Here is a 21,498-nt window from a genome sequence, read left to right as displayed (position 1 = left end):
ATTCAGGAATCATCCCCCTTTTCTAATAGAACATCCCTCATTTATATTCACCCTTTTCATCCTAACTTCCTATTCTTCATGTACAGCTCTCTCTTATACATTAACTGCTGTACACTCCTCACACAAGGTTCTTTTGTATTAAATCACTCCACCATTCTTCATACAGCTTTGATCACTCTTCTATCCATCTCCTTCCACGTCTCTCCTTCTGATTGGTAAGCTTAGATATTAATTTGCATTTGTATGAATATTGATGTGCCTTAACTAATTTGCATGGAATGTTACCAAGAATGCAACAAGGATATGAGTAATTAAGAACTGGGAGTTGGCCAGTAAGTTCTCAACCTGATAACATGTCTGCTGGGCTGCCTCTGTGTTGTATCATAACATTGTTCATTGAATGAGTGCCTCTGTGTTAAGAGTACTAGGAATGTATAATTATCAGAACCCCGTACTACACTATTTTGACATACTGTCGTTTAACACAATTTAATTCCACTGAGTTCTCTTACATATTGTGAAAAAAGCATCCATTCAAAATATGCCCTTTAATGTAAATATCAAAATAACTCTCTTTTACTTGCCTTATGATTTTAAAGCTTTTATTTTTTTGCATATGATGTTGCTAGTTTGTTTGTCATTGGCTTATTGTAGATTTGATTGCTGTCTTAATTTCTCAATATATAGGCCTTGTCTGCATACCTTCTTGCAACTGAGAGAAGCACATTTGCAAGCAATATGCTTTTATTGTGTCTCACCTGCAACATTTCATTGTGTTGTTTTGTATTTAGTGAAATTAAAAAATGTATTGGCTTAATCAATTTATGAAATATTGAACGGGCGGGGCTCCTCGAACTTAGAGACGTATTCAAGGCCTTGTGTACAGCTATGTCGGGCAACGGTGTACATGTATATTAAGTAGTGGGACGAATATGTTTTTCTTCGCAGATGTGTTGACAAAGTCAGTTTCAAAATGAAGGTATCAAAATTGTCTTTAAAATGCATCGAATCGAATCCGCTTGTCTAATAATCCAGTTTGCAAGTTTGCACGAGTGCTTGATCATGATCATCTTTACTCGAATGACAAGATGACTATTCCCATTTTTTCATTCGGATGAGCACTAATTAACACATTCAAAAGACTTTTTTTCTTATTTACACCATCACTGTTTATTGAATCATTAAAAAGAAACATGATATGCAATACAATCTAGCATATAAAGATATTAAGATATTGCAGGTATAATAAGTTGGGGGTCGTTTATATTTCCTTGAGAGACAAATTAATCCTTCATTTGGTGCATCACAAGTGTAACCATTTCTTTCTGCAAATGTGCGAGCGAGCGAGCAAAACAATTACAATCATAGCGACTAGATGTTCTATAAAGTTTTGTTTATTATTTTTGTTTAAGTTTGGACAAAGGAGTTGTCCTTGAAAAGTACCTAAAAAGACTCAAGGAAATGAGGTTTAGTGGAAGCGCCACATGAAAGCGCTGGGTCGCTTTCACCTACTACAACCATCGTCGTAGAGGGCGTACATGTAGTTGATGTAATGTTTTTGCGCGGCGACGCAGAACGGATTCAAGAACACAGTAAATGTATTGAAAATACCCATCAAATGACAATGAACAGCTGGGAGGTCTTTGTCGAAAATTGGTGAAACGGAATAGAATAGCTGTTTCGTCCTTAGTTCCGGTGCTGACGAAAAATTACAAAGATGTTGTTTGTCCAGAGACCAGGACGAAACGGTTTTTTTTTATTCGCCAATTTTAGACAAAGACTTCATGGTTGCTCTTTGCCATGAAGAACGCTTGGCTATGCATTTACCATGTTCCTGTATCCATTCTGAGCCGCGGTGCGGAAACCCCTCCCAGCTGTTCATTGTCATTTGGCGGGCATTTTCAGTACATTTACTGTGATTGTGAATATACCTTGTGCTTCTTGGAAGCGGAAACTCACTTTGGCTACTGTCTTTTGATTGATTGTCCAAATCAACCGAAATAGGTTAAGGATCCTTATTTCTTCTTTTTTCTGTCATGCTTGGCACCCTATCAAAATACCACGCTGACTATATTTACAGACCTGCCAACCAGTACGTTTAAGCCGTATTTAGTACGTTTTTTTTTTACAGTTTGCCAGTACATTGTACAACATGCTATAATATGCATTCAAAGTAGAAATGCAACAAATACCTTCATAGAGTGTTCATTGATGTGCTATTCTAATCACCTGATCTATTCAATTTCTGCATCCTGCTATGTAAGGCATGCTTTGAAATCTGCCTATCACAATGAAAGAAATGAAAGCTCATTAGACCAAAATTGTCCATAAAGTAAAACGAACTGGTCTCTTCATTTAAAAAAAATTAATTTATCTTTGTTGGGGGTGGGCTTGGGCATAAACAAACCTAAGTCTATAGGGATTGCATGAGTGAAAACACGTTCATAGATAAAAGCATCACAACAAGCTGCACAGCTACTATGTATTTTCTCTATTGCAAATTGGCTAAACTTTGTTTTAGCTGCTAGCATGTAGGCCTACTTATCTGCAAAAATCTTACGGCGTTCGGCATTTCCCATTGTTTTAACCCCCAACTTGATTGCTTGAAATGAATTGTCCCGTAAATATCGATTGTCATCAGCGTTAGCACGGTAACTATGGTTGGATACGCAGAGCGTAGAGCCTTTCGTATGCAGGTAGTGCGTGCTCTGCACACTCTTCCACAATGGCGGGACTCGAGGTTTCCTTCGTGGGATCGGGGGCCTTGCCAAAACCCTTCCCTTTCATGGCATTCGATAGCACGATGCTGTCCTTCAGAGTCGGGTTGGCGATGTCCCCGACGTCAGTGCAGTGCCAGTTCAGCTGATCGGCGCTGACACTTTCCCAGTCCAGCATCTTGGGAGTGTACGCGATGCCCATTGCTTCGCAGTACTTCGGTAGGATCTTCTCGGGTTGTGTCACCAGGTCGTCTGCGTCGATGATGGGAGGCGCTGACTGGCCGAAATCCGTCTGGACGAATTGATAGAACCTCTCTAGGTCGTGGTAGATGTCCTTGAACGTGCGGAGATTGAATACCGGGCTGAGATTGAGGTCGTTCTCGATGCGCGCAAGAGAGCGGAAGGACTTCTTTGGATGTCGGATGAGAAAGGAGTGCTTGTAACCACGGTCGACGACGTCGAAGTGACCTCTGATTCCTTCGACCATTCCCTTGACGAAGAGGACTTTGGCACCCGGATAATCGGCGTTTAGAAGCTCCTTGATATAACTGTACGTGTACTTGTCATTCAGCATATCTGGGAATAGAAAGTGATGTTTCACTGATTATATCATACTTAATAGCGCTTAACACTTACTTTATCAGAAGTCTCTAAGCGCTCTACAATAATGCAACATATATCGTTAACCAAGCTTTAGCATAGCAGCTGTTTTGCGCGCTGCGTTTCAAGGGATAAATTCCTACCAGGTACCCAGTTACATCACCTGGGTTGAGTGCAGCACAAATGTGGGTAAATTTCTTGCTGAAGGAAGACACGCCATGGATTGGACTCGAACCCATATCCCTTAGATTTAAAGACGAGAATCATAACCACTAGACCACGACGCCTCCACTAGACTACGATGCCCCCACTGAACATTTAGGAAATACATAACTGAGCTAAAGGGTCTGTGACGAATCGAAACAAAGAGTATGCACTATAGGCGGGAGCGGAGAGACGTCACATAACGTCGCTTAACGACAACAGCACTGACAATGAAATAGTGTCAGAAACACCACTTACAATTTTAGAAAGATTCGTAAACTTTCAGAGAACGTACGAAATGGGTAAACTCAATTATCAACGCTTATCACACCCAGGACGAAACCGCAATTTTGATTCACCAATTTTCAACAAAGACAAATACCTCACAGCTCTTCTTTGTCATTTGATGGGCATTTTCAATACATTTACTGTGTTCTTGAACACGTCGTGGTGAGCGAAAACACCGTAATGTCGCTAATGACTGAAGTTATTATAGTGACTGAACGGAGCGGTGTGGCCCAGTGGATTAGTCTTCTGACTTTGAAACAGAGGGTCATGGGTTCGAATCCCAGCCATGGCGTTATTTCCTTCAGCAAGAAATTTATCCACATTGTGCTGCACTCAACCCAGGTGAGGTGAATGGGTACCCGGCAGGATTAATATCTTGAATGCATGAGCGCTGAAAGGCAGCTAGAGCTAAAGCCGGGGTAATGTTAATGATAACACGCCTCGAAATAGAAAATTTTGAGATAGATGGCGCTATATAAATGCCTATTATCATTGTTATTATTACTATTATCATTGTTATTATTATTATTATCATTGTTATTATTATTATCATTATTATCATTATTATCATTATTATCATTATTATTATCATTATAATTATTATCATTATTATTATCATTATTAGTATCATTATAATCATTATTGTCATTATTATTATATAATCAACAAAAACCTACTTGGCATACCATCTCCCCAGTGGATCTCCCGATCGGGTCCAAACGAATAACAGGCCAGGTATGGCTCCCAGAACACCTCCGTGTCTCCTCGAGCCGACATCGATCGCGCGAACGCCGTCGACACCGACCGCGGCGTGCTCCAGACCATGATGCGAGCAGGGTTCTGGGAGCTGGCCATGACCTAATAATTTTGTGACTAACGTCCCCCTTCACACTGCAAGTCAATTCTGGAATCCAAAAATAGAAAGAAAATGAGGTGGAAAAGGGATATATTATGTTAACATAATTTAGCATTGGATGATGGGTATTGATTTTAAGAATTTTATTTCATCTGAACCCCTCCCCTTTTGAAAAAAAGTGAATTTAAACGGACACGACAATAAAAAACAACTTATGATATTCTCTCACGTCTATGAGTGCCCCAAACCATATTGCAAGCGAGGTTCAGGGAGTTTGCAATGCCATTTTCGGATCCAAGGGGGGGGGGGGGCGAGCCGGCCCCCTATTTTTTTGAAGAAAAAAAAAAGGTGTCCCTTTTAACTTGAGAGAAACGCTGAAAACAGAAAGAAATGTAAAAAGGTATTATACCCATGTTTAATTTACGGCCTCGCCACGGCCGGCCCGACCCCCAAAGGCCTACTCGCAGTGGCACCGCATTCTGTTATGTACGCAAACCACGCTAGCTCCTGCGCGCCCATCAACGACATTCTGTCCTGCACACCATCAACGGCCGAGTAGCTTTGCATAGGAGGATTACCATAATTACAATGCGCTAAGCCGTAAGCTAAAGACAGAGTAGCCCGATTTCGACATGGCGGAAAATAGGAAGCAACAGCTCACACTTTTAATGACAGTTTATAAAAAAAAAAACTGGCTTGCGATTTGCGTTCGCATTAATTTCTCAAAATATATTAACCCATGCATCCTATTCATAATTACAAAAGTGTTTAAATGTCACGTTTTTAGGCCTTAATATCGATAAAATTCGTCTCATAAGGCTTATTAGAATAATAAATAGAACATTTTCATGAAGTCCTAATAATTGTCCCCTTTTTTTCAGAATGGAATATCAAAAAGTTTCATCGCGCTCTTCCGAAGAGGAATAGGAATTAAGATAGTCATCATTTTCAAAAGATGACAAAATGTCCTTTGAATGTCCTGGTCCTAGGTACGCGCTCGCATCATTTCTTAAGTGCTATCCACTTCACAATTTTCTAACATACAGCGCGTCCCAAAAAAAATGTCCCTCTTATATGGGGCTAAATTACTTCAAAATATAAACATTATTCTCAATGAAATGTATTTAACTAGGAAGCTCATCTCATGTTCTAACTTCTAAAAAAATTTCATTGGTCTCGCTTCAGTGGTTTTGAATACACAGTCTATTATGTAAAAGTGGTGCTTTTCAGCCCATTCCAAGTTTGCATGCATGCAGCACTACTGTGTGTTCTGCACTTTCTAGCATATCAACCCCCTTTGACCATTCTGACCAAGGAATTCCCTGATCTGACCAGGGAAATCTCCATGATCTAACCAGGCTCATCAAATCACAACCTTGAGCATGTTTCGAAGGGCAAAAACAATATTTTACAGCTCATATCATGTTTGAAAATGGGAGATGCACAATGATTAAGACAACGGGTCATGTCTGTTTCATGCCTAATTCATGCCTAATACTGCATTTTTGTTTTTATTAATGTTTTTTTAGTTAATAAGCTACTGTGGTCAAGTTAATTCAATGTAACTTTTTAAAAGAAAAAAAAGTAATTTTTTTATCTGGTAAAGTTCCTTTTTTGCAAAGGGTGTTTAACTTGCGGATTCCCCTTTATTTTTTAGCTTATTTTACTCATCCATCATTCACATTTTCTTTCAAGTTGGTGCACTGATTCCCCTTATCAATCATTAAAAAACTTGATTTTTTTATATTTCTTGCCCTTCTGAACATGCCCAAATTTATAATTTGATGAGCCTGGATATGATTAGGGAAATGTCCCTGCTCAGATCCTGGATGTAAAAATGGGGGTTAACATGCCATAGACAATGCAGATATGCATCAACGCTGCAAACTTGGAATGGGCTAAAAAGCACCACTGTTACGTAACTAGAGTGTGTATTCAAAACCGCTGAAGCGAGACCAATGACATTTTCATAGAAGTTAGATCATGAAATGAGCTTTCTACTCATGAACATTTATTTGAGAATACTACCACATTTTAGAATTAATTCAGTCCTATATCAGAGGGACATTTTTTGGGGGACGCGCTGTAGTGCTTAATTTGATCTTTTTTTTCAGATCGGAATATAAAATATTTTGAGCTCACGCTTCGCACTTGCATTAGTGATTTTCATGATAAATAAATATAATCAGAATGCCCAGATTCTAAGTCTAAATGTAAAACATGCGCACGCATGTTTATTGAGATACGCAGCTGGTTCATTATTTAAAACGTGCTTAAGTTAGCTTCAGTTATCAGTTTCAGATCAGAATATCAAAAAAATTCTACTCGAGCTTTGCGCTCGCATTATTACTGTAGGAAGATGACCAACTATCCATCCATTTCATAATTTACAAAACATGAATAGAGTGTCCCGTTTTTAGGTCAGAATTTCATTTTTTTTTTCGCTCGCGCTTCGCGCTCGCATCAGTTGTATAGTTATATATCTATCCCGTTCAAAATTACAAAAAGTGCTTAGAATGTCAATTTTTAGGTCGGAATGTCAAAAATTATCAGCTCGCGCTTCGCGTTTGCATTATTTAATTGTCAAATATGTATCGTCTTTATGGATAACTGCAAACAGTCCTTAACAGGCCTCTTTTCGATCAGGCCAGATCACGCTCGCGGTAAATATGTTATTATGCATCTTGTTTACGATCACAAACTAGTACTTGTTAATTTCCTTCCTCCGGTCTTCGGAGATCGGCGGCAAGCCGCAGAGTGTTAAAGAATTCAGGTCTTTTCTAGATGGTGCTGTCGACATGAGAATTTTTAAGATGCATCTTAAGCAGTGACATGTCAAAGAGGAAGCAGAGGAGGAGGGCAGGGAGTGTGAGGGGAAGAGGATGGAGGATGCGAGGATGAGGGGGGTCATTTCCAGTGAAATCATTGAGGATGAATGCAGGCAAGTCAAGGTTCTCAACATGATGTAGTAGGTCCAGACGCTGCGCCAAGAAGACTGGACATGAGGCAAGAAAGTGGGTAGTGGTTTCTTCCTCTAGAGAGCAGAGCTTGCAGGTTGGGTCTGGGCTCTTCCCGGTGGTGACTATGCGTCGTTGTGTGGGATAAGTGGACGTAAGCAGCTGAGCACGTAAAATCACAGCTGATCGAAGATGGGTTGGTAGTGAAGAAGGGTATAGTAACGATATCTTGGGAAGCATTGAGAGGTTACTCCATAGGCTGAGGGATGAGAATTTCTCAATGCACACTCTGGCTTCTTCCATTTGGGTATCATACACTTTACTCCTGCACAGAGTTTTCCAGCGGTTGTATGAGAAATCTTCAGATATGAGAGAGGTGAGTGAGGGAAGGTTGTACTCAGAGCAGCTTATTCCAATAGATGATAGTAGGAGTCTGGTGGAGAGGGCATGGAGGAATGAGTGAAATTCAAATCTACTATGATCAATGTTGAAGGGCTGTCCTATCAGAAGGAAAGTGTTCAGTTCAATCTCGCGGAAGAGGTGAAGTAGGTCGGTTAACAGGAAGATAAAGATATTGGGGGCAGATCTCGGTAGGCCCAAGAGTTTCTTGAAAAGGGAATGTTGGGCAGAATCAAGTTTGTTGATTGAGTGAAACACAGGAGCTGTGAGCAATACGTCATTCGGGGTAGGCAGAAAGTTTTCCAGAGCTTCACAAGGGTGTGGGGGAGGAAGAGGTTATTGCTGCTGTTGCTACCGATGATGGCGAAGAGGGTGTTGTATCCCTTGGTGATTTTGTGTTGAGTGTGGTCATAAGAGATGGTTGATTGGTGATGTCAAGGTGAGATGATGAGAGACCTCTATGATTCTGTCATCGTCAATGAAGAATTGGCAGGATGGGTGGATGCTGCGCTTTGACTTGAAGATGAGGATGGCACTTTTGGAGGGATAGAGTATTCCCAATGAGAGGCATATTCATCTTTGACATTCAGCATTTGCTGAAGTTCAGTGGGAGAACTTGCGAGAAGGGCAACATCATCAGCAAGGATTATTACACATGCGTATCGATTCTGAAAGGTGCAGGCAAGCCCCTTGTCTCGGAGAGTCTTGATGAGGTCATCAACGAATACGTTGTACAAAGTGGGAGAGAGTATTCCTCCTTGTCTGACACCCTTGTTTAATGGAATGAAGGAACTGACAGAACCATTCCAGGTGACATGGCTTGAAGCACCTTGGTAGAGGGCGTTCAAAGTAGATTGTACAGAGGTTGGAATTGGTGTGTCTTGAAGTTTTGAGAAGAGGCCACTATGAGAAACTGAGTCGAAGGCTTTATTTGCATCCAGAGGGCAAGATAGATAGGGTTCATAGCAGACATATTGAGTTCGATTGAGAGTTTGAGGGCGAGAGAAGTAGAGTACACGACTTTCCTGGCTGGAACCCGAATTGTAGCTCATCCCGAACATTGACAGAAGAGAGAGGCATTTCAATATGGGGGTTCAGAACATTCTCCAGCAGTTTGGACATGCACGAGGTAAGGGAGATACCCCGGTAACTAGATGGATCATGTATGGGTTAACCTTTGCCTTTGTGCAAGGGAATAAACGAGGGCATCTTTCAGAGAGGAGGAGAAGTATCAAATTCTGATGCAAGATAGAATGAGAAGTAGAAGCAGTCTGCGGGTAATAGGTCCTGAATGCTTGACATGATTGGAGGTAATGCTATCCGATCCAGGGGCTTTCTTGAGTCTGAGTAAGGATATTGCATTGTCTAAATCTTCCAGGTTTAGAGTAACTTGTTGAGTGGAGGTGGTACCTGAATGGAGGGGGGGGGGGAGTGTGACAAGGAAGCTACATTGGAGTGACAGGGACTAGGGGACTGGGAGGAGGCGGAGGGGGAATGATTGATGTCTGGGTCTTCTACATGAATTTCAGGTGGGTTGAGAGAGCAGGCAGAGAGCATGGAGAAGTATCTATGCCATCCTTGAATGACCTGCTCTCCTGTGAAGCGTGTGTTGTCATACTCTTAGTAGGCTAGATCTTGAGTTGGAGCATTACTTGATTTTCGCTTGTTGACTAGAAAATATGAGCGTTACGAGATTGGGTACCTTCAATCTCCAGTCTTTTGTTGAGTTTAACCTTAGCAGAGGACTGCCTAAGGGATTTGCAGAAGTTCTTCTTGGCAGCAAGTTACTTGGATCTGAGTAAGTTGTTGTTTTCTGTGGGTTTGCCGTCATTCCTCCACGCTTTCCAGGTAGAGAGGGAGATGGCGTACGCTTCTCTCACAGCGTGTGACCATTCTTGTTTGCCAGACATCTTCTTTGAATTAACTTTGTGGGGAAGTTCAAGAGAGAGAGTAAGCATATTCTTCTGGGGGATATTGAAGATGGAGTCAATGTCTATGGGGGAAAGCTCCAGAGAGTCGAACCTGAGAAAGATCTTGGAGGACATGGAATCAAGAGGGATGGTATATTTATCTCGGATGATAGCAGAGTCAGAGGGCCAAGAGATGGAAATTCGTTGAATTCCTTCAGCAATGGGAACAGAGGATGATGAGGAGAAGACTATACCAGATTGGTGAGGAGGGTGAAGTGATACAAGAACTGACCGATGGTCAGATGTGTTAAGTGGATGCTCTTTAAGGGTTGCTTGTTTGCTGAAGAGGCTGGAAGAGTGAGCTGGTACTAAGAAACCATCAATCAAAGAGGTGCGCGAACCATCATCTGTCATGAAGGTATACAGCTCCTTTTAGCCGGCATCGTGTAGGAGACTGGCTAGACCATTTTCACAGATGAATTAAAAGATCTTGTACTTTCTATAGGGATCCTGATATTGGCAAACATGCTTCAAAATGGCTGATTTTGTGGACAACTCTCCATTTGTTTTGTACACAGTTTTTCAGATTTTCCCCATCTTTCAAATTGCATCTTGCCTCCTTCTGGGCCTAACATATATGTCATGGGAAAATATAATTCACACCACATATGTCAAGGTCAGGAGAAAATGATGTGAAATATGTAAAATAAAGGGGAAAATCTGAAAATTTGACCACAAAATCAGCCAATTTGAAGCATGTTTGCCAATTTGAGGATACCCATAGAAAGTACAACAAGATTTTTCAAACATCCATAACTTGCCTATTTCATAATCGATTTTGATGAAACTTGTTTTAAATTGTTCCTCTTGTTTTATTCTTTCCAATAAGATTGCTTCTCTTCTTGGGATTTGGTTTCCTTGAAGCATGTACGCTGATCCAGCTTTGTCAAGAATCAACCTTTTTTGAGCAATTTTGGTGCGAGGGGTGGCAAATTAAGAGAATGAGGGTGTGAAAGGTTATACAGTACTTGGTAATATGTTCTTCAGTATTAAGAATGTCACTAGTACACAGGTACAGCAAGTACATGTACAAGGTGATAAACACGATAAAGAAGTTATGTGAGGTACATGTAGGCAATAAGCCTGTTCACGGTTGTAAACTGCGCACGAGCAGAAAAAGGTCATTTGAGATAAACCATGAAGGTGGCTTTCAAATTCACTGACATAGGCATTTGTGATTTGATGATTATTCATGTATTCCTTTCAAAATATTCATTTTATATCATCCAAGCTGAAGAGTAATAAATAGAGCCTTCATAATCACTGGTATTTGACAGTAGCCTAAACAATAGTCAAATGTGCCAAAGGCAGACAATAAAACAGATTTCCAAACTTTATCCCTGATGTACTATTCTAGTCACCTGGTCTATACAATGCCATTTGCTCTTAGAATTTGAATACTCTACCGGTAAAGCTTAAGCAACATCTACATTTGGAAATGATAGTGCTTATCCTAATGAAAAATCACAAAGGTCATTTGAGAAAAGTTGATCATGAGCTAACCGTGAACTGGCTTATTGTACAGGCAGGGCCAGTACGGTTACATGTGCACGGCTTGAGCATACAGTATGACTCTGAGAGGGAATACACTCAATAAGAGCACGTATGTACACACATTACAGGGATGGTACAGGCTGGATATATTAATATCTCAATAAATAGAGTAAAATTCACAGAGCAAAATGCTGAAAATTTGATCAAAATCGGATAATAACGAATTTATTGAATTTTAAAGATTTGCATTGACCATGAAACAGTTCTTGGCATGTCTTTATGAATATTCATTAGGTGGGCTGATGATGTCATATCCCCAATAGTTGTTTTGTATTTTATTATATGAAATTAGGTTCATAAAAAAAATTATACCAAGAACTAAAACAATTGAATTGACAACTGATTAAAGTGCATTAGTTATTTATTGCCGCAACTTATTTCATCATAATGGAGACACATCATTTACACACGTATGAAAAAATGAAACATTTATGATTTCATGCAATAACATAAGAAAAAGGAAAGTGGGGATATGACATCATCAGCCCACCTAATGAATATTCATGATGATGTGCAATATAACTGTTTTCACATAATGTTGATAAATTTGACATTCAATAACTTCGTTATTTGTTATCCGATTTTGGTGAAATTTTCAGCATTTTGCTCTGTGAATTTATATATAAATAGTTTCAGCCTGGACCATCCCTTTAAGGTTGAGTACGGAGTCAGAAATCCACTGAGCAGGTAGTTCAGCACTGAAATGGCATATGGAGGTGAAAAAAAATAATACAAGGAGGGTGATGGTATAGACATAGATAATAATAATAAATCATAAATTGAGCATGCAGGAAGGGTGGATGAAGGATGGCAGAACTTGGCACAAGAATGAAGCAAGGGATCGAGACAATAAAGAGGCGGACACTCACAACACAGGTACTAGCACTTTTTAGCAGGCAGGCACTGACTTAGGCTGCGTTTATGCGACCTCAAGCCAGAATCATGATTTGAATCATGATTTGAATCATGATTCAAAACACAAACATGAATCACGATGTCACAGAATCAGCGTTTAGACGACCTTCATTACAATGCTGTTTCTCCTCAGATTCGGGCCAATCCAGTGCGCATCACTAGTGCGCAGTTTGACAGAGGAAGTTTTTCGCACGTGTTTCGGCTCTCGAAAAATCTTTTGCTTCCAGAATTCAGTCTATACCTAATTTTGTTTACTTCTATAGGGTCCATATGCTTCTATTCATCTTGTTAGTTTATCCAAAATGGTGTTCGGAAGTGAATTTCAGCGTAGATCCAATTTAATATTAACACTCTATACTCAACAACAACTGAGATCATTGTCTGTCCAGTTAATTCATTCACTAGAACTTGAAGTTGAAGACATGACCAAAAAATGAAAAGTAGTGGACGATGCGATGACCAACACAGAACTTGAACATGACAAGAAATGCATGCAGAGTAACCATGTACATACAATGAGCATATAGAGAGCCTTGAGCTTGGCAAGAGTCAAACCGAAAGTAGCCCGACACAGTGAGGTCATATAATCATGATTCAAATCACGATATCGTTTATTCGAACATTTTCATACGTGATTCTGTAGAAACGTCTTTCCAAACGCCCCTTTTTTCGTAGTTCATAGGGTGCGTTTATCCGCCACTTTTTTACCCTATAATCATGATTCCAATCATGATTCAAATCACGATTCTGCAGAATCACGATTGCGTTTAGTCGAAATTGAATATAATCATGATTAGAATCACAAACATGAACTACGAAAAAAAGGGCGTTTGGAAAGACGTTTCTGCAGAATCACGTACGAAAATGTTCGGATAAACGATATCGTGATTTGAATCATGATTATATGACGTCATTGTGTCGAGCTATTTCCGGTTCTTGCCAAGGCGCGCGCCCCACGTTGTCACATCACATGTACGTCGCCGACCTCCAATTAAGTGTCCAACGTTGACCTATACTTCCTGGGTCAAACTGCGCACTGTGATGCGCACTGGATCGGTCCGAATCCGAGGAGAAACAGCGTTGGAACGAAGGTCGTCTAAACCCTGATTCTGTAGTAATTGTGATTCATGTTTGTGATTTGAATCATGATTCCAATCATGATTCAAATCACGATTCTGGCTTGAGGTCGGATAAACGCAGCCATGTTTGTGATTCTAATCATGATTATATTCAATTTCGACTAAACGCAATCGTGATTCTGCAGAATCGTGATTTGAATCATGATTCAGATCATGATTCTAGGGTGAAAAAGTGGCGGATAAACGCACCCTAGGTCGACATAACTCAAGCCTAGTCTGCTGTGCAAACCCTTCACTCTTCTTCTTCTTCTTCAGGTTAAATCTGCCTCCTTCAGGATTGAAGATTCTTGCAGATGAGTAAAGGGTCTGAATTGCAGCCTACTCCCTATTGCTCAAACAGCAAGTTTTGCATGTGCTAGTCTTTGCGTGGAGACACACTTGTTGTTCAAATTTTCAATCAGGGTCTGTGTCTGCAGACTAGCTCGAGTCAAGCCACATGATGACAGGTTGACATATAAGCCAGTGGATGCAGTTACATGTAGATCTACATCACTAACGTAGACACAGCAAAGCATGCAATATTATGAGGAGAGCTAGAAAAGTATAAATATGCAGGATACATGCAGCACGCAGATACAGTTGTAGTTACCACCACTGGGATGAGTGTAGAACTTGTAGTAGCTTGAAGCCCAGACAGTTGTTATAGTGTTCTGACTGGAGTTGAAGAAATGTTCCCGCCAAACTTGAAGATGAATAGGTGGGACTGCATAGGATGAATTGAGTTGACCCTGCCAAAGCGTGAGTTAGATCAGTCCAAGTGGAGTAGAAAATATGCTCAAGATGCAGGACATTCTCAGACAGGATGCAAAATCCAATATTAAGAGGGAGGGAGACCAGTAAAAAAAAAACCCACAAAATGATGAAATCAGAGGGCAGAAGAGGGAGACAGTCATGTCAAACTGCTTAAGACACTTATACCATCATCAGTGGGCAAGTTTATAATACATCGCAATGTTTTCCCGGCTTTTTGCAAGGAGCCCCGCTTTTAGCTGGGAACCCTCCTTTACCAGAGGGTATTCAAGGCTTACTTAAGTAAAGCTAAATGTTTGATACATAGCAATATTTTCTCGGCTTTTTGCTTTAGGAGCCCCGCAATTAGAATGTTCAATTTTCAGGACAAAATGCATGAAATTACAACAACAAAAAAATCAGCTCGCGCTTCGCGCTCGCACTGACTAAATAGGGCGTATGAGATTATTATATATTTATGTTGTTTTATAAGAATAAAGCTAAGAAGTGACTGTTAGGACTACCCCTTCCAAGAAAGAAACAAAAATCATCTTTGTGCGGCCGATCGGGGGGAAATATGGGTGAAATTTGTTTCGGCGGCCCCCTATCAATTGGCGAAAGCTGGACCGCCCCTGATAATGCCCCCCCCCCCTCATAAAATTACAATCCAATAACGAAATCCAACCTTAAGGGGGAGGATTAGGCCTTCAGATGATAAGCACTAGATTGTTATAACGTTAAGTTTAGAAAATTGTATTTCATTTGTCAAAAACAACACCTATGTCAAAAGTGGAATTGGAGGAAAACAGATTTTCACAATCACATTCCGCTTTAATATGATAGACGTAGCTATCTTTTTCGTGGTAATGTATAAGCAAATGAGCAAAACCTTTTCGAGGTGGATATCTGAATATTAAATATAACATACATGTATGGCAGTGAGTCCAAACTTCGCGCGTGTCCAAACTTCGCGGACGGTCATTATCAAAAAAACTAGCCAATATTCTTAAAATCTGACATCATCAACGTGAAAAGCGACCCTAAAATCATCCTTTGGTGTAAGTTTATTTAGGATGAGTTCAGTATTCATGAAAATATTGGCAAAAGATCGGCAAATTTGTCACCGTTAGCGCCCGTTTTGAAGAAATCTGATATTTTCAACAAGCATTACGATATCACCATTTTGCAAGCTGAAATCATCAAAAATGTGAGTTAAATGTGGTACTAACCGATTCTATAGCATTTTGCCATCAATCTGATACAAATATTTCCCTTTTGGACATTTAGTCCACAAAAACTTTGGTCCGCGAAGTTAGGTCACACTTTTTCTGAACGGTTTTCCAGCACAGCGCGCATTCGCCGATCGGAATAGAATTTTGAGATCGCGATACCGGCGAATCCCCTTGACCTAATTTACATTTTCGTCCATGATTTTATAGTTTACGATCTTGCCGTCAATGTGGTAACTACTTCTACTGGTTTTGTATAAATTATGAATATTTTGTGAAAAAAATTAAGCCTGATGAATATTTTTGAAAAGTTTGGACACCCCATCATAAGCTATATTCCGCGAGCTAGCGGCTCGGAAAATTTTGAAATTTCAAGTTGTAAAGCTTTTTTCAGCTCTATTCTGCCGCTTATAACAACTCTGTTTTAATTATTTTATGAAAAAGGGCATATAATCGTTTTCCCCTTAAAATAGTTTTCTTTGTTGAAGAGGTGATTTTGCGGAAAAATTCAAGACACTTTTATTTTCGCTTAAAGAGACCATAATCATAGGACCATATTATCACAGAAAAAGATGGAGAGGGACCATTTTTGCCTCCTCGAGGGCACTGTAAGATCAGAGGTAGGCATAAAATAATCGTTGAACAAAATTCATCCAATTAAGTCTTGTTCTGTATACATGACCCTAGAGGGGAGGGGGAGGGAATGAAAACAAAGAAGGAAATTTAATTTTCACAATATGAAATTATAAAAAATAGAAAAGAAAATAAGAGAATCAATTTCAGGACCAAAATGCGCTGATTTAAAATGCTTCACCCCACAAGGCATATTTCATTTTGAAAAAAGAACGTTTTTTTCCTATTGATTTTTTTTTGGGGGGGAGGTGCCCCTTCCCTTGTTCCGCTGCCCCGTCAGAAAAGAAATGTCGCTTATTTCCATTACCTTAAATTAACAGACAAAATTTTTGAACAAAGTGAAAAGCACAAGGCGTGTTTATCAGAAGTAAGTAAGGGCATATTCAAATGGGGCACTTGATCAGAGGTGAAAGGGGGCACACTACAGAAGAGGAATAGATGAAAAAAAGGAGCTGAAGGGGGCGAAGCACACGAGTAAGCCCTATTATATTTCATGTTTTGTAAATATGTATAAATATAGTTTTCATATTGTACTGCTATACATGTGTCGTACTCTCATATACCACTGAAGGGGATTGACGTCCAGAGCTAATAAAATATCTAAATATCTACATATTTTGAAAAGATTAATCAATTAAAAGATGCGCTTGCAGAAGGGAACAGAACGCTAAATAAGGAAAATGTGCGCTGATCCGGAATGAAAAGCACGGTTTTATAAGAAGGGCAACTTAACTTATCTGATATGAGAATTGAAAACATAGCACGGGTCCTTGTAAAGACGAAAGAGGCACCGAACACGTTTGTAATGGATTTTTTTTTAGTAAAAGGGACACCTTTTTAGTCACTGTGCTTCAAAACGCGGGGGATGAGCCCACTCTCTTACCCCAGGACAGGGTCGGATCCAGGATTTTCCAAAGGGGGGGGGGGCACATTTTCCCGAGGAAAAATTTGACAAGAACAAAAAAGGTTTTCAACCCAAAATTAAAGACATTCCGTCCATGTCGTCCATTTTTAACGGCAATTTTACATGTTATTACAAATTTTTATTGTGCCTCTCAAAGGGGAGGGGCACATGCCGGCTGTGCCCCCTGGATCCCCCATTGCCCCAAGGATATCCCCGCCCCTTGCCCCTTGCTATTATTTCGTCCCTGAGGCAACATAAAATGTGAGCAGACACTGGACATGTAGTTGGATCCACGTTAATTGGTTGAATGAAGTTATTACGGCCTAAACATACGAATGCAATTATTGAAATAAACAGTAATCAACCACATTGATTTTCATAAAACGGGTCGAATGCCTTCATAATTTTTGATCAAAAATTGAATTACTCACCCAAGACCTAGGTTGTACCTCACAGAGTCTCTCCTTCTATGAGCGATGTATCAAGTTCGAACCGGTGTATATCTCTATAAAATCTTTCTTAGGCGGTGGGAATAATGAGGAAACATATATCTTCTCAATCACAAAGTCTAAGATCATATGATCAAAGATCAAAGGGTGTTCATTGTTTGATATCGTTGACATTGAAATGAAAGTTCAAAGCCATGTTCAAACAAATCACAGGCAGACGCAGAGACCTGGGAATGATTTTAAAGAGGGGTGTTGAATGAAGGTGATTTGGGTCAGAAAAATCTTTAGACAAGGAAATAAAAAGGTTTTACTCCAAAACAAAGGTGATTTCGGAGAAACAATGACAACAACCGAAGAAGAAAATTACTGTTATCGTTAAATTGTGATTTTTTTTTCGCAAGTGGGGAGCTCTCTGTAGCGATAATGATCAGATCCAATCAGGTTTTCTTGTTCATTAATCTTATATGCTAAATTTGTTGATATCAAGGCTTGAAAACTTGACATTTTAAGTATTTTGTAATTATGAACAGGACGCATGGGTTGATACATTTTAACAATTAATGCGAGTGCAAATCGCGAGCCGATTTTTTTTTATAAACTGTTATGAAAAGGGGATTTTAAGTAGCTTATTATATAGCTTGTTACATTTTACAGAGCATTTTGAAAAATCTATTTGCAAATTAAAAAATATTGAAAGCTCGATGTTCGAGCTGAAATATGTTTTGTATATTGATTTCAAAACTTGATATCTTAAGCTCCATATCAGCCTTTTAGCAAGATATGAATCGTCAAACAGGCTATGCGAGCGCAAAGCGCGAGCGAAAACTTTATATAGTGACATGAAAGATTTTTTTTTTGCAAGTCTTCCCCTCATCTTGTGTTATTCACTAGTTTTCCTCTTCTTTTTGTTCCTTTTTATCTTTCCCCTTATTTTTTTCTTTCTCCCCCTTTTGTTTTGCTCCGCCAATTTTTTTTTTCAGGAGCACGTGCCCCCTGCCCCCCCCCCCCCGTAGCTACGCCCCTGCAGAGTCTCTCCTGCTATATCAATGAGCGGTGTATCTAGTTCGAACCGGTGTATATCTCTATAAAATCTTTGTTAGGCGATGGGAACAACGAGGAAAAATATATATATCTTCTTAATCACATATTCTAATATCATGATCAAATATCAAAGGGTGCTCATTGTTTGATATCGTTGACATTGAAATGAAAGTTCGAAGCCATAATCAAACAATCCACAGGCAGACACAGAGACCTGGGAACAATTTTTAAAGAAGGGGCGCTGAATTAAGGTGATTTGGGTCAGAAAACAATTTAGGCAAGCAAGAAAAAGGGGGTTCAACTTCAAACTAAAGGCGATTTCGGAAAAACAATGACAAGCTAGGAAATACCTATATAATAACCTACCAACGGAAATAAGATCTCAAATTAGCCTTGCATCATTTAAATTTCATTTGAAGAAGCATTTAGCATTAGCTAATCATGACCCATAAGCATTCTTCTTTTCAAGCTGTACCTCATTAACTTACGTAATTAACATTCGGCCCTCTATTTTGATTCTTTTGTTCGACTCACATCTTCAGCTTACTTTCTTAATTTTACAGATTTTGGCTAATTGTAATTGTAACAATATACACGTCTTATTACTTTCACGTCATCTGCTTTTTTAAGTAATTGTACTTTTATTGTCAATTGTATGTTTCCTTATTTCCTTCATATGTACTTACTAATTTATTTATTTATGCCTCTCTTATGATGTTGCTATGTAAATGAATTGTTATAATTGTTATGTTATGCTATGTACATTGTCACAGGGCCCCATGGGAGACCAACACATTGTTGAATGGGCTTCCCTGTTTTTAAATAAATAAATAAAGAAATGAATAAAGAAAGACAGAAAAAAGGACAAAGAACCGAAAACAAGAAAACAAAACATAGAGGATTTTTTGCTCCCATACGAAGAAGATTTGGCTCGAATTTCAACATTTTAACAGCGTATGATGTATAACCATACGCTGCACCCACATAAAAAAGAAAAACTTATAGGATGCTTCATCCCCGCTTCCAAGGGTCATAATAATAATATTAATGATGATAGATGGATTGTTTAAGCGCTTTTTGAGCGCTGCTAGTAACCCCGGCGGCGATACAGCCGTGCTGCCTACTAGCATTTCTTCCTATCGGGTACCCATTCACCTCACCTGGGTTGAGTGCAACACATTGTTATATAGGACCAAATGTCTGTTAGGCGAAATGTTGATGGACAGAATGGCATTAGACTAAGAGAAGGTAGACCATGTATTGCGTTGACGAGATGGCAATAGACGAATGAGTAGCACTAGCGTACCCTGACGAGCCACAACCCATGCAAAGGACGTATCCCAGCCCCCCTGACGAGCTTGAAAGACCTTTTTGCCCCCCCCCTGACGAGCTTGAAGACCTTTATTGCTCCCCTGACGAGCTTGAAGCTCAATTTTTTTCTTTTACGAAATCCTTCATTTGTGATTGAAGACCTTTTTTTTTTTTTTTGCTTGTCAAATTTTTTGGCGGACGGTTTTGCCCCCCTGTGGAAAATCCTAGGTACACCACTGATGAGTAGTCTACCTGTGGGCCGTTTCATAAAGCTGTTCGTAAGATAAGAGCAACTTTAAGAACGACTGGTGAACCTTTCTTACGCGCTAAACCATGACCAAAGTATATACCATTTACCACAAGAAAGGATCACCAGTCGTTCTTAAAGTCGCTCTTAACTTACGAACAGCTTTATGAAACATCCACCTGATTTCTTTCCCTATCTCTCATACCCCTTCCTTCATCTCATTCGTTTTATTCAGATGGTCAGTTTAAAAGGGAAGTTCTCCCTGACGATAAGTTGGTTTGAATAAAGGAAGAACAAATCTAGGAAAATTTATGTGAAGGTTTGATGAAAATCCATTGAAGAATAACAAATATAAATTTCACAATCTTCTGATTTTTGACGGCACATGCGAGCAAACTTCCCCATATATCGCGTAATATTTTTTTCTTCAAAAATTACAATTTTCTAATGGAACATGAAAAATAAAAATATCTTAAAGAAGGGGATGTGAAATTTTCTAATGGAACATGATAAATATGAAATATTTTGAATATAGAAAGAATGAAAATATTTATCTACATGTATAATGATATATCCGCCGCAAAAATGAAATTACATTCAGAGTTCTGAGAAAATCGCATTTTTAATTTGTCACACGGCGTGGGGAGGGGCTTCTATGGTCGTCTGTGACGTCACAAAATAAAAAGTTTAGAATTCATAACTCCATTGTTGTTTGACACTTTTTTCACCAACCCTTTCACAAATATTTTTCTCTTAAATTTTGCGCTTTTATTGTGGCATACAGCCAACTTATTGTCACGGTGAACTTTCCCTTTGAGCAGTTGGCAGCTAGGGGAATTCATTGACACTTTTTTCACCAACCCTTTCACAAATATTTTTCTCTTAAATTTTGCGCTTTTATTGTGGCATACAGCCAACTTATTGTCACGGTGAACTTTCCCTTTGAGCAGTTGGCAGCTAGGGGAATTCATTGGAGACCCATTCAACGAACTTTTGAAACCTCTCACATCCTCATTTTTAATTCCATCCGCTTCTGACTGCCCGTTTAATAACTCCCCTCTCTCTCCTTTTATTCTCTCCTATCTCCACATACCCTCCCCCTTTAACCTTCCCATCCCTCTTTCACCCCCGTTCCTATTTAATTCTAATTTTCCATCAATTTATTTTCCCTAACTCTTGCCCTCCTTTTGTTTATCTTGCTCCTTTTATTTTCTCCCATCTCATACCATTCCCTTCTCTTTATCTCTCCCTTTCCGTTAATTTATTTTCCCTAACTCTTGCCTTTCTATTCCCTGTATATCCCTCTCACCCCTTTTCTGTCCCCCTCTCCCCCCCCCCTTTTATCATCCTAATCAA

At 39.5% G+C, this 21,498-nt stretch overlaps 1 protein-coding gene across 7 annotated transcripts; it reads right to left on the bottom strand.

Moving 5' to 3' along the window:
- Positions 1-517: 517 nt before the first annotated feature.
- On the bottom strand, positions 518-17,670 carry LOC129283047 (uncharacterized). 7 transcript variants are annotated; one of them, XM_064113936.1, is made up of 4 exons: positions 17,526-17,670; positions 14,189-14,327; positions 4,487-4,713; positions 518-3,293 (listed from the first exon to the last, which is right to left on the bottom strand). In XM_064113936.1, exons 3-4 carry the CDS (start codon positions 4,662-4,664, stop codon positions 2,656-2,658), a joined length of 816 nt encoding a protein of 271 aa, XP_063970006.1. In that variant the 5' UTR covers positions 4,665-4,713; positions 14,189-14,327; positions 17,526-17,670; the 3' UTR covers positions 518-2,655. The 7 variants fall into 7 exon arrangements, with proteins under 7 accessions (XP_063970006.1, XP_063970008.1, XP_063970009.1 ...); XM_064113938.1 differs by having other exon boundaries at positions 14,189-14,302; positions 17,526-17,569; XM_064113939.1 differs by having other exon boundaries at positions 17,544-17,569.
- Positions 17,671-21,498: the final 3,828 nt, after the last annotated feature.

This window comes from Lytechinus pictus, chromosome 19, assembly GCF_037042905.1.
Source record: "Lytechinus pictus isolate F3 Inbred chromosome 19, Lp3.0, whole genome shotgun sequence".
NCBI lineage: Eukaryota > Metazoa > Echinodermata > Echinoidea > Temnopleuroida > Toxopneustidae > Lytechinus > Lytechinus pictus.
The sequence above is the reverse complement of the archived record's forward strand: the minus strand, read 5'-3'. Positions and strand labels throughout refer to the sequence as shown.

Bases quoted from the DNA above. Each gene is read 5' to 3' on its own strand.
- LOC129283047 (XM_064113936.1), bottom strand. From the start codon at position 4,664: ATGGCCAGCTCCCAGAACCCTGCTCGCATCATGGTCTGGAGCACGCCG. The intron at 3,294-4,486 runs GTAGGTTTTTGT...TTCTATTCCCAG, and splicing joins CTGGGGAGATGGTATGCCAA to ATATGCTGAATGACAAGTAC.